The sequence below is a fragment of the Hemiscyllium ocellatum genome, chromosome 3 (assembly GCF_020745735.1).
Source record: "Hemiscyllium ocellatum isolate sHemOce1 chromosome 3, sHemOce1.pat.X.cur, whole genome shotgun sequence".
NCBI lineage: Eukaryota > Metazoa > Chordata > Chondrichthyes > Orectolobiformes > Hemiscylliidae > Hemiscyllium > Hemiscyllium ocellatum.
In genome coordinates this window covers 46,063,873-46,076,590 of record NC_083403.1, presented here as the reverse complement: position 1 = coordinate 46,076,590, position 12,718 = coordinate 46,063,873, and the positions used below count along the sequence as shown (strand labels likewise).

Below are 12,718 nucleotides of genomic sequence, written 5' to 3'. Positions count from 1 at the left end.
GCAGTTTAAAATCTAGTGCTGTCTTGAAAACTTGTATCTTTTGCTAATATCAAACTTTAAGTGCCAATCTTTTTGGCTCCTTTTATCAAATAAAAGTTGTTGCTTAGCTTGCAAATACATAGCTTGCTCAATCTTACATTCTGCATTGGTTTGCCATTCACTGCAGCATTTTCTGGAATACTGTTAGACACATCTCTATGACTCCAAGTGCGTTCAAGATACTAGCTTAGCTTTCAACTTCCAACAGTCATAAGAGGTTGACGTGACTAAAAGACGCCCTTCAACCCATTGAGTCAGCACCAGTCAAAAGCAGCTACTTTGCTATTCCAAATCCATTTTCCAGCACTTGGCATGTCTAAATGAAAATATTATGAAAGTTTCTGCTTCTAACATCCTTGCAGACAGTGTTCCAAACTTTAGCTGCGCTCCAGGTGAAAATAATTCTCCTCTCATATCCTCTGAACCTCCTGCCCTTTATCTGAAATCTATGGCCCTGTCCATTGATTTCTGAGGGGGCAAAAAGTCCTTCCCATCTACCCTCTCTATGCCCCTCGTAATTTTATACGTCTCAGTCATGTCCCTCTGCTCCAAGGAAACAACCCCAGTATATCCAATCTCACTTCATAATTAAAATACTCCAGCCCAGATAATGTTCTGGGGTAAATTTCCTTGACAACCCTTCTATACTATGGATTCCAGAATTGCGCATAGCAATCTAGCCCAACCAAGATTTTATACAGTCCCATCATAACCACCTGCTTTTAAACTCCGCTAATAAAGGCAAGGGTCCTATACGCCACCTTTTAACTCTTTTTTTTAAATCGAGATGCCCTGCTACTTTCTGGGACAGGTGAATGCATTAACAGAGGTCTCTCTGATCCTGTTTCCCAGAGTCCTACCGTTCATCGCATTTTCCCGTGCCTTGTTTGTTCTACCCAAGTGCAAAACCTCTCACTTATTCGGATTGATGGTAAGCCCCCAGGTCAATTCTCACATCTCCAGCTCTGTGGCAAGTAACATGTCATCTTGAATTGTGTTTATCATACCCTGTTTCTTTCACTTCGGCCTTTTAATTGCTGATCTGATGCTGAAGGTTAAGCAAGTTATGTTTTGTTTCAACAGCTGTTAAACGTTTAATGAAAGAAGCACAAGAGCTCAAAGACCCAACAGAACAATACCATGCACAGCCTTTGGAGGTAAGACCAGATTAATTACAAATTGAAAGCTATTTGGAACGTATGTTTTTGCTAATGGAATGGAGACATGAATAGCCATCACATGGTATATTAGTGATTTGAGGGAAGATATACGCTTTGGTGTGAAAAACGGAAAGTAAGGGTATTACTTAATTGATTAGTTAGGAAGTGTGCATGTTCACAGCGATCTGGATGACCTCGTAGACCAGTCGTGGAAAACAGATGGCTGAGTGCAGCGCACCAATTAGGAAGGCGAAGGGTATGTTGGCCTTCATTGTAAGAAGTTAAAAATCACACAACACCAGATTATAGTCCAACAGGTTTAATTGGAAGCACACTAGCTCCGAAAGCTAGTGTGCTTCCAATTAAACCTGTTAGACTATAATCTAATGTTGTGATTTTTAACTTTGTACACCCCAGTCCAACACTGGCATCTCCAATTCATTGTAAGAGGATTTGAGTTCAAAAGTATGAACATCTTGATCTGAAAGTGTATAATTATCATAGGAAGAGTGTTGGTGTTTCCAGGAGTGTCAGATGAGGGGAAGATATGTTTGATTAGTCCTGTTGATTAGAGTTTGGAAAGCTGAAAGGGAATCTGATTGAAATGCACAGAAGTGTAGTAGGGCTGAACAGTCTAAATGCAGAGAGGATGTTTTCCCTGGTTAGTGGGTTTAGAACCAGGGGTTTCAGTCTCAGGGTACAGGGTAGATCATTTTAGAATGGAGTTGAGATAAAATGTCTTTACTCAAAGCATAGTACACTTGTGGAATTCTCTGCCTTCACAACCTTACGTGGTAGAGTCATTGAATATTTTCATGAAAGAAAGATGTTTTAGATTTCAAGGGTGTCTGAAGAAAATGGGAGCGGTGGATGATCTTTAATTCCATAGCTGATTCAAACCTTGCTATTTGGACATAGTATCACAAGAATATGGAATGCTTTGGAGTAAATGTGTTCTCCTTGATGAGATACAAAATGGGAATAGATCATTCAGTCTCTTGAGTCAACTCTGCCATTCATAAGGAATGCAGACAGAGTTGGACATGAGGTTAGTTTGTCTAGCTATGTCACAGAGCCTATTTTACATTTCCAGTGAGCTATAGAGCAATAGAGACGATTAACATTGTGAGACTTTGCATTTTGTTTTGGAAGAACCGTAGCATTCTTTTTGGTTGTTTTGTAGGTTATTTTTAAATTAGTGGTGTAAAATATTGATTTTTAATTTGATCAAGTCATAAACAGGAAAGCAAATTGGGTCATTTCAAAATATAGTAGTTTAAAATAACTAAAAATAAAGGTTCTTTATGCATGAAATGTCTAATAATATCATGATCTGGTGGCATCAATAGAGGAAAATGATTTGGGAAACTAAAAGCCATTACAGGTGGTCAAGGATGGAAAGTGGCAAAATAGAAAAGATGCCAGATGACAAAGGATGCCACGAAGACATTAGTGAGACAGCATCTGGCTCAAGTGATCATGAAGTAATATCAGTTCGGATGGAAATTAGAAACAACAGAAATTTGTTTTTAAAAGCAGTATAAGAAGTAGCTTACAGGCCTTCTAATGGCAGTGATAGCTTTAGTCTGTGTATTAAGCAAGAAGTTATAGGCTTTGCTACAAACTTCATTGTAATAATTGTGGGAATCTTAATATTCACACAGATTTGGACAACTAAATTGGCAAAAGTGATTTGGAAGATGAGTTTGAATGTTTGTGTGACCAATTGGCCTGCTTTGTAAGGGGGTTGGAGTACAGGAGTAAAGAATTCTTGTTACAGTTGTAAAGGGTGTTGAAACCATATGTGGAAAAGTGTGTACAACTTTGGTCCCTATGTACAAAAAAAAATTTACATTGGAGAATTGATACCTGGGATGAAGGGTTGTCCTATGCTGTGAACTAATCAAATTAGGCCAATTAAAATGAATAGTATTCTTGTTGAGCCTTGCATGATTCTGAAGGGGCTTGATTGGGTAGATGCTAACAGGTTGTTTCTGCAGTTTGGGAATCTAAAATGTTGGGTGGTAGGATTGTCTGCTGATCATTTAGGATTGAGACTAAGAAAGTTATCTCATTCAAAGAATTGAATCTTTTGAAACTTTCTTTCCCTGTGAATGTTCTATCATTGAATACATTTAAGTCTGAATTGGTCAAGCTTGGTTTCTCATGGAATGATGGGATAGTGGGAGCTGGCAGCAAAGTAGAATTGAAATCTAAGGTCAACCACGATTCTACTGAGCAACAGTAGGCTCAGAAGATGTGTAAACTACTCTTTCCATTTCTTGTGTTGGCAAGTTTCAATGGATGCTGCTTGTATGGACTTCCAGAAGGCATTTTGTTATTCATCTCACAAGGCTGTTTATGGAAAACTTAAATGCATTGAATTGGAAGCAACCTGTTGACATGGGTAGGAAATTGGCTTTCTTGCAGAAGACTGAGGGATGGTAAACGTGCACTCGGCAGGATGTGACTGGCCTCCCGTTCTTGTGTTCCATACTTCTGCCAGTGCTTCTCTGAAGTACAATCAGTTCATCTTAGTAAGAACATTTAGAATTTGTTTACATTCTACTTATTGATGCTGGCTGGAGTCACCTTTCCACGACAGTGAAGCTGATGCCAAAAATGCGTCTTGCATTATAAAACTGCAATACAGAGGGCTGGTGTACCATCCGTTTTGCTTTATTATACAATAATTATTCATCATTTGGTCTTCTGGTGTGTTAACTTTGGAAATAATGAAATAATGCAGGCACTCCTATCTTTTATGATTCTGGATTTGTATTCTGTCTCAATGTGAATACTTCAGTCTGACTGAGGAGCTTCTGTTGCTTGCCTTATTCAGCCGTCATTGTATCTGGACAATACTGTGCTAGTCAAGATGTTAAATTAATGGATATCTACGAAAAACAAGTTTTCTCAATTTTAAAAATGTCTGGACAGTTGTCAGCAAAGTGAATGACCAGCTATTATAGATAAATCCTGTTATGGGCAGCATGCTGGCTCAGTGGTTAGCACTGCTGCTTCACAGTGCCAGGGACCCGGGTTTGATTCTCACTTCAGGCAGCTGTGCAAAATCCACACAGACATTCTCCCCATGTCTGCATGGGTTTCCTCCAGGTGCTCCAATTTCCTCCCACAGTCCAAAGATGTGCAGGTTAGGTGAATTGGCCATGCTAAATTGCCCATAGTGTTAGGTGCATTAGTCAGGAGAATATATATGGTAGGGAAATGGGTCTGGGTGGGTTACTTTTCAGAGAGTTGGTGTGGACTTGTTGGGTTGTAGGGCCTGTTTCCATACTTTTAGGGTATCTAATCTAATCATAACCCAAAATATGTTTCATTAAAACTTAGAGATTACTGTCTCTTTCAAATATGTTTGCATATTGCAGATTAATAGCATGCATTTATACTTTTTTTATAGGTTACATTTGGTTGTAAGACTTAACTTTAAATTAAACAGTGGGCAGATTAACCTTTGTTAGCTTTTTCTCCTTTTGCATTAAGGATAATCTCTTTGAGTGGCATTTTACCGTCCGGGGTCCTCCAGACTCTGACTTTGATGGTGGGGTTTACCATGGCCGAATTGTGCTTCCTCCAGAATACCCCATGAAACCACCCAGCATTATTCTGTTGACAGTAAGTATGTCTGAAGTGTCTTAACAAAATTTTGTAATATTACTATGAAATATCACTGGAAAAGTGAAGCCCTTCAATCAAAGCAGACCTCTTACCTTAAGTTGCTCAGTTAGGAAACAACTAGGATTCCAATTGTTGTTCTGTTTCATGATTTTTGTACCCTTTATTTGAACATCCCTTTTTTATGATTTAAGTTTGCTATCCTGTCATTACCACGAATGGACTGTTACAGGTTTCTACCCTGGCACAGTATGTGTAAATCTCTTGGTTTTTAGTTAGCATTTCCTCCTTTAGTAAGGAGATGTATTCAACTTAAGAGCAAAAGTAGGCATCTTGGCCATTCCTGCATGTTCTGCCATTTGATGAGATCCTTACTCATCCCATTTCCGCATATCTGTCTACTTCTGATACCTTTCACCCCTCAATTATCAAGAATTGACCTATCTCTGCCTTTTAACATAGTCAAAGACAGTGCTTCCATCGCTTTAAGGAAGAGAATACCAAAGACACTCCTAATACTGCAAAAAAGCATTGCTTCTCACCTTTGTCTTTATTAAACAATGACTCCTCTTAGTCTTTGCACAAGTGGAACCATTCTTCACACATACACGCTATCAAGACTAATCAGGATCTTGCATGTTCCAATCAAGCCACCTCATGCTCATTTTGGTTCCGACAGATGCAAGCCAATCCTCAGATCTTTCTTCAACAGCCTACTTTGTGGGTTAGTAGTCTAGCAAACCACCTTTGATCTGCTTTCAATGTATTTATTTCCTTTTTAAATAGAGACCATATCTAGAGTACTGTCATTAGTATTGGTCTCCTTGTACATAGTACACCAGGTATGGTTTTAACAATGTTGTGTAGAACATAACTTCCAAATTTTTGCATTCGGTTCTGCTTATTATAAATTACAGCATTCTGTTTGCCTTCCTGCCTTTTTATTCTTCTGCCAAAATAGACCATTTTACATTTTCTACATTATATAGTAGACTTTGTTTTAACTGGCACCTTTATGAATAGGTACTTGTGATAAACCTGCAAAAAATTATATGCTTCAAATACCATAATATTTATTATATTATTTGGTCCAATCATTATAGTTTATTCGTTTCATTAACTCAGTGTAAATATACTTGTTCAATTGAGTGGCCACATGAAATACCACCAGTTGATTGTTTCTTCTCAAGTACCACTATCTACTGCAGTTTCTCATTTGAAAGTGAGAGAAGGCTGTCTGCTGGGGAGTTTTACTTGTCAAAATTGCATTATTATTTATAATGTATGCTGCAAGTAAGGTATAAATGATATGTATATTTCCCTGCATTATGTTTCTAGACTTGGGTTGTTATTATATGAATGTCTTGATTATCCAGAATATTTGGTCAACTAGCATACTGCTTGTACCATACATACTGGTTAATAAAAAAAAAAATTGCTATACTTCATTTGTCAGATTTCTTATCCATTGTTAATGTATCTGTATTCGTTTGTTCAGTTTATTTTCCAACCTATTTTTGTCGTCATCAAATTTAACAATAATATATTTAGTCCCTTCATCCAAGTCATAAGGTTTAGCTTCAGCACAGATTATTGTGGTGCACCAGTTGTTAGATTTTGCCTATCAGAAAATGATCTAATTAGACCAACCCTCTATTTCTATTACTAGTGGATCTTCTGACTGTGTGCAATAGGTTATTGTCTATGCCATGAGCTATTATTTTCTGCAATTACCTTTGTGGAACCTTCTCAACTGCCTTCAAATTGAATTACGGTACTTTTATGGTTCTCCTTTATTCACAATACATGTTACATTTTCAGTCAGTTCATTGTTTAAAAGATGATTTCCTTTCCTCAAAACCATGTTGACTCTGCCTGATTGCCCCTAGCCTACCTAGATGACCTGACACCATGTCTTTAAGAAAAGCTTCTAACATCTTCCTGTGACAGATGTTAAGCCAACTGGCCCGAATGTTTCCTGTTCCTGGGAATGGAGCCATCCCCAAATCCCAAGAATTTTGAAAATTAAAACCAACGCATCAGCTATTTCACTTTGTTACTTTTGAGTCCTTGGCTTAAGTCCATTAGAACCCAACAATAAGTAACCCTTGAGCTCAAACAATTTGTTCAGTGTCAATTCCTTGATGTTTGTTATTTTTTGAGTTCCTTCATCCCTTCTCATTTCTTCACTTACAGCTTTTTTCTAGAATATAATGAAGATAATGCAAAATACCTGTTCAGTACATCTGGCATATCCCTGCTTTCTTTATTACTTCCCCAGATACGACTTTGACAAGGCATTTTAACTTTTTTTTTGAAGTTTCTACAACAAATCTTGCTTTCTTGCATTCTCTAATTTAACTTTTCCTTCCTTGATCTTTTAGTTAGTCTTTGGCTTTTTAGTGTTTATACCCAGTTTTCTGACCTGCTATCCCAGCTAAGTAATTTTGTGTTTATCTTTAAATGTGATCTTCCTTTTTTGGATTTTTCCTTTCTCACTTATTTGTGTTCCGTGTATTCTGAAAATTTTCCTTTAAATGTCTGATATTGCATCCTTTTTGACCCCTCTCTGAACCAAGTTAACCTAATTTGTCAGCTTGGTCTACTTTCAAGCCCTTCACAATTGTCCTTATTTTAAGCTTTTTGTAAAATGCTTCTCTTTGATCTGTGCTCCTCTCCCCTAAAACTGTTGTGAAAATCAATCATCTTATGATCACTGCAATCCAAGGGCATTTAGATCATTAATCCTACCTCCATGCATGATACCAGGTCTTGCATAATCTCCTGTCTGGTTGTTCCAGAACATTCTATGAAGCTATCCCCAAAACATTCCATGAACTCCTTACCTAGGCAGCCTTTGCCCATCTTATTTCTACCATATGAATCCTACCATATGCTTACTGTTGAAGGCCCTGTACACCACACCCACAAGTGACTACTTGTTGTCTTCATTCCTGTGAATGACAGAATTTTATTTATAATCTGGTAGCCGGCTAAGTATAACATAATGTTTAGTATCTTTTTAATTTTGGTCTTACTCTTGGGTTTAGTTATTTAATCTGTCAAAGTAACACTGCTGGAGTCCTATAAATTTTCTGTGATAAATCTTTATTTACAACTTGATGGCATTGACCTTACTATAGATGTTATTGTCCTATGTGCTTCTGATGTCAGTATCAAAGAATTTAGATTAATGTGGTGGTGATGATGCAGAAATGCAAAATTAGCACCATTGATTTTGCTGGGCACTCGTTATTTTGAGATGTGTACAAGGTTTTCCTCTTAATATTGTACATTTTGTCCAGCAGTTTGAGCAGAGTGTCAAGTCTAATGCCACTGGCTCTTTGAGGAAATGCTTAATATAATAGCAAAGCATCAAGACATTTCCATGTCCGTATGTGCACATTGGAAGGCTATTTTAGTACTCCATCTATGTGTGGCTAGTGGAAAGAAAATGTTCCTAGTATCTTTATGTAATCTATCTTGTTTTGTCTCTTCTCCATTGGATAAGATGAAGTAGTAAAGCCTCTGTTTCCGGAATCCTGAGGAGTATAAGCTCCATCTGTCCCAGTTGTACTCAGCTGTTTGCTCAATTAATGCAAAATGCAGGAGAGATTTGGTCTGTGTTCCTGTATATTTTCCCTTGTGAATGAAAATAATTTATATAAGTTTGTCAATCCATAGACTCATTCAGTTCCTTTTTAGAACTCCTAGCATTTGCATTTATCAAACTCTTAGTACTTCAGACAATGCCACGATATTTTTGTATGTCCTTTGGACAGGCAGACTGGCCCTTCCATTTAGTCTTTCATCCAAAAGATGACAACTCAAATAATGGGAGTATTGTAGTGAAGATTTGATCTAGATTATAAAAGTATCAGATGTAAGAGTACATGCAATGACCCCCTCCCTCTACCCCTTAGCCTGCTCAGGGATTCAATAAAATTGTAGCTAATCTTCCACCTCACTTTCACTTTACGTACAAAGTTCCAAAGTGGTACTTGATCCCATAACTGGATAATGAGAAGAGATTAACTCAGCCAAGTTGGCAACTACTATCTATCAACGTTTTTGCGAAAGTCTTAATAGGGAGGTTGATTATTTTTTAAATGCTTAATGGAAGGGATTCGTTGATAGGCAGATGAATATTTTCCTCCTCCAAAGATCACTTCCTGTTGTTCCCAGGAACTGTTGAATTGTCCTTTATCTATTTTTTGTTACTGCTAAGGAAGAATTTCACATTTGTTCTGTGGTGCTTTGTTATCACAAACATTACGATCAAATTTGAAATTTTCCAACCATTGTATATACTCGAGTAATAGTTGATCTCATGTAAAAGTCTACCTTTTTTTTAATCCAAATATCCTGGAATTTTTACATATCTCATGTAAAAGTTGACCCCAGATCTTCACAAATAACAGATCAACATTTGAGTCAGTGGGTCAGTCGTCACTATTCCACTCCAGCTTTCCAGTCTGCCAGTTGTTCTGCTCCCTTCAGTCTTCAATCCACTGGCTGTTGTGTTCTGCTCCAGGTTTTCAGAGTTACTGTAACTTGTTTTTTTAATTCATTTAAATATCAATTGGGCTTCTGCTAATGATATGGTATGAAATTTGATGGGTATGAATTTCAGCCTCTCAAAAGTAATATCCATGTAATCATTGACCCCATAAATTTAACCTTAAAGTTGTCAAAATATTCTATTACTCAGGTATATATGGCACTCATTTAAAAGTTAGGTTTTCAAGATATTCAAAATTTATTAGTTTGTTAATGGAACAAGAAATTTAGCAGACAAATGCATTTGGTTCTTTGTGGTTGATCCCTTTTTCAATTCTGCTTTAGCATCTTTTTTTGTACAGTATAATTTTTAAGATGCAGGAAAAGGTGTATCAGTCACTCCAGTTGACAGACAAAACATTTTAGGGAACTTTTGGGAAGCTTTCCCATAACATGATGTACAGCAACAACTTAGTTTGGCTTTCATGCTATGTCTGGACTTTTCAGTTAATTTCAAACACTTGTCAAATAGTAATCTGAAGCTTATTGGTTTAGTATAATATTTAGTCTAAATAGGATTATGATTTAATTCAAAATGGGCAGTAATTTCATTCCAAGCAATTTGTTTACTGAAGGTTATTTGCTTTTCAGTACTGCTATTTGAACAGATAATTTTGTTTCAGCCTAATGGAAGGTTCGAAGTAGGAAAGAAGATATGTTTGAGCATCTCAGGACATCATCCTGAAACTTGGCAGCCATCCTGGAGCAGTAAGTATCTTCCAGATTCCAATGTGAATCTAAATCCTCAGCATCGTTAGGTAGCAACTGTAGCATTAAAAAAATCCAACTACTGGTTGTGTTAAATCAATTTTCAGGAAAAAAAGTCATCTCTGTAATATGACCAGTCACATCCCAGAGAGAGATCTGGCTTCATAACCGTAAGCTAATTTTGCAAATTTGGTTACCATAGTAGTCAGTCACTAAGCATAGAATTGGCTGCCAATGTATTTTTAAGGATCGAACATTAACTTTTTTTTTACACACCAAAGGGAAAACAATATAAACTTTCACACTTTGTAAAAATTATTTGAAACAATTATTAAAAGTACCGCAAAGTTGGATTTAACTCTTTTACCCAGAACAAGAAACCTAGAGCTAATTAAACCTCAGTTAGGAGTAACCTTGTTCAGTTTTAAGTTCTTTTGTTCAGTTGGTTTGGTTGTACTTGGTTTCGTTTCAACAAACCTTTTTTTTGTCACCCAGTGTTTTTTTTTTAAGTTGATGTCACTTCATTAAATCCTTAAACTGCTAAGACAGGGTCACTTAGAATCATAGTCATACAGCACAGAAACAGATCCTTCAGTCCATCTTGTCCATATCAATCGGGTTTCCCAAACTAAACTAGTCCTACTTGCCTGCATTTGGCTCCTATCCCTCTAAAACTTTTTTTTTCTCTGTTCATGTACCTGTTCAAATTTATTTTAAATGTAACTCTACCTGCATCTACCACTTCCTCTGGCAGTTTATTCCACATGCTGGGTAAGATTACAACATTTAAAAGGCATCTGGCTGACTGTACCAACAGAAAGGATTTAGAGGGTTATAAGCCAAATGCTGGCAAATGGGGCTAGGTCATATTGGAAATGTCTGGCTGGAAAGGACGATTTGGATAGAGGGGTCTATTTCCTTGCTGTATGACTCTATATCAATCACCGTCTGTGTGGAAAAAGTTACCCCTCAGGCCACTTTTTTAGATATTTCTCCTCTCGCCTTAAAAATATGCCCCCTGGTTTTGAATTCTCCAAATCCCAAATCCCAAACCCCACCCCCCACCCCACCCTCTCCACCAGCCTTTAGTGGGAAAGACCTTTGCTATTCACCTGATCTATGCCCCTCCTAATTTTATAAATTTCTGTAAGGTCACCCTTCAAGTCCTTTACTCCATTGAACAAAGTCAACCTCCTCTTAACTCAAACCTTTCAATCCCAGCAGCATCCTGGAAAATCTTTTCGGAACCCTCTCCAACTTAATAATCGTCTTATAGCAGGTGACCAGAACTGTACACAGTACACTCTTAACAGGCGTTCTTTAAACTTCACTTCCACAACCTTTTTTGTTTCCAGAACTTCTCAAGATAGCCTCCTCCTGCCCCGACACTGCTGGAAATTGATTCATTGCTGGCACAGATGGTTTTTCTATGAAGAAACCTGCACAGCATGCACAGACAACCTTCACACTGAACTACTGGATAGTTCTGTATCAAACAGGAAATCTGCTTCTGTCATATTGTGAGGCTCTAGCCCAATTTTTTTCTCTTAGGCTCTGAATTATTAATTAGAAGTTTCTTAAAAGCTTTGTCTGAATGCACATAAACAAGACAACCTGACATTACTTTGAGAACTCCGAATGAAGCTAAAATATCGTTATTAACATTGATGTAATAGAAGTGCCAATTTAACTAGAAACTCTTATGTGGCTGTTTCCATTTCAGAGCACAGGATGTAAATAATAAAGTATCGTGAATCATCACCTCACTTTCCCATGGGGAAAAATCGTTTAGGAAACAGTTTCAGTTTTCTGTCACTATTTCCTCTCCCTATATCTATTCTATTCATACAAAGTTTACTTGAGCAGTGCCAATGTCGGGATTCATTTTTATTTTGTTAGCTTTTCATAAACCATTTGCTACAATAGTTGACTGTGTCTTTCTGCGCCATGAACGATCTTCAAATCATGTTGCTGTGGATTAAATTCCAACAAAGCCATAGAGTTCTTATGGAATTGTTCAGGAAAAGTGGGAGGATTACCATCCGTACAAACAAATGCATTGGAGTGTTGGCCTGATTTTTTTCTTTTGTGCTCAATCACTTGAACCTTTATAATTCGGAGGATACAGCTGACCCACATCTGAGACTGTTGACCCATTGATCACTAGACAGACATTGCAGTGACTGACTTAGTAGCATGGTTTAGTTATAGTGCATTTAGCTGTGGTGTAGGCAGGCTTATGACTCTTTATTTTGAAAACTTTTGGCCGTACATTACTGGCTACATACGTCTCCTATTGCTTCTCCATCCTTTTTGTGCGCAAGAAGCGAGGAGAAACCAAATAGAGACTGCATGCTTTCTTAAAATCTCCAAGCTTTTCATTCTACCTAATTTAATTGTCATGCCAAAGAGTGCAGATAGACATCTGGATGGAAAGTGAGGAGCAAAGTATCACTGCTGAAAGTAATTCTGAATCATCATATTGTATTTGTTTCTAGTTCGGACGGCATTGTTGGCCATTATTGGGTTCATGCCAACGAAGGGTGAAGGAGCTATTGGGTCTCTGGATTACACTCCTGATGAAAGAAAAGCGCTAGCCAAAAAGTAAGATCTTT

At 37.4% G+C, this 12,718-nt stretch overlaps 1 protein-coding gene across 1 annotated transcript in view; it reads left to right on the top strand.

The window, feature by feature from the left end:
• ube2j1 (ubiquitin-conjugating enzyme E2, J1) overlaps positions 1-12,718 on the top strand; it is a 39,457-nt gene that overhangs the window by 11,069 nt on the left and 15,670 nt on the right. Inside the window, exons 2-5 of the mRNA XM_060856955.1 lie at positions 1,123-1,196; positions 4,704-4,835; positions 10,019-10,103; positions 12,602-12,707. Of these exons, the coding sequence (XP_060712938.1) occupies positions 1,123-1,196; positions 4,704-4,835; positions 10,019-10,103; positions 12,602-12,707 (397 nt within the window). The remainder of the gene's footprint in view (positions 1-1,122; positions 1,197-4,703; positions 4,836-10,018; positions 10,104-12,601; positions 12,708-12,718) is intronic.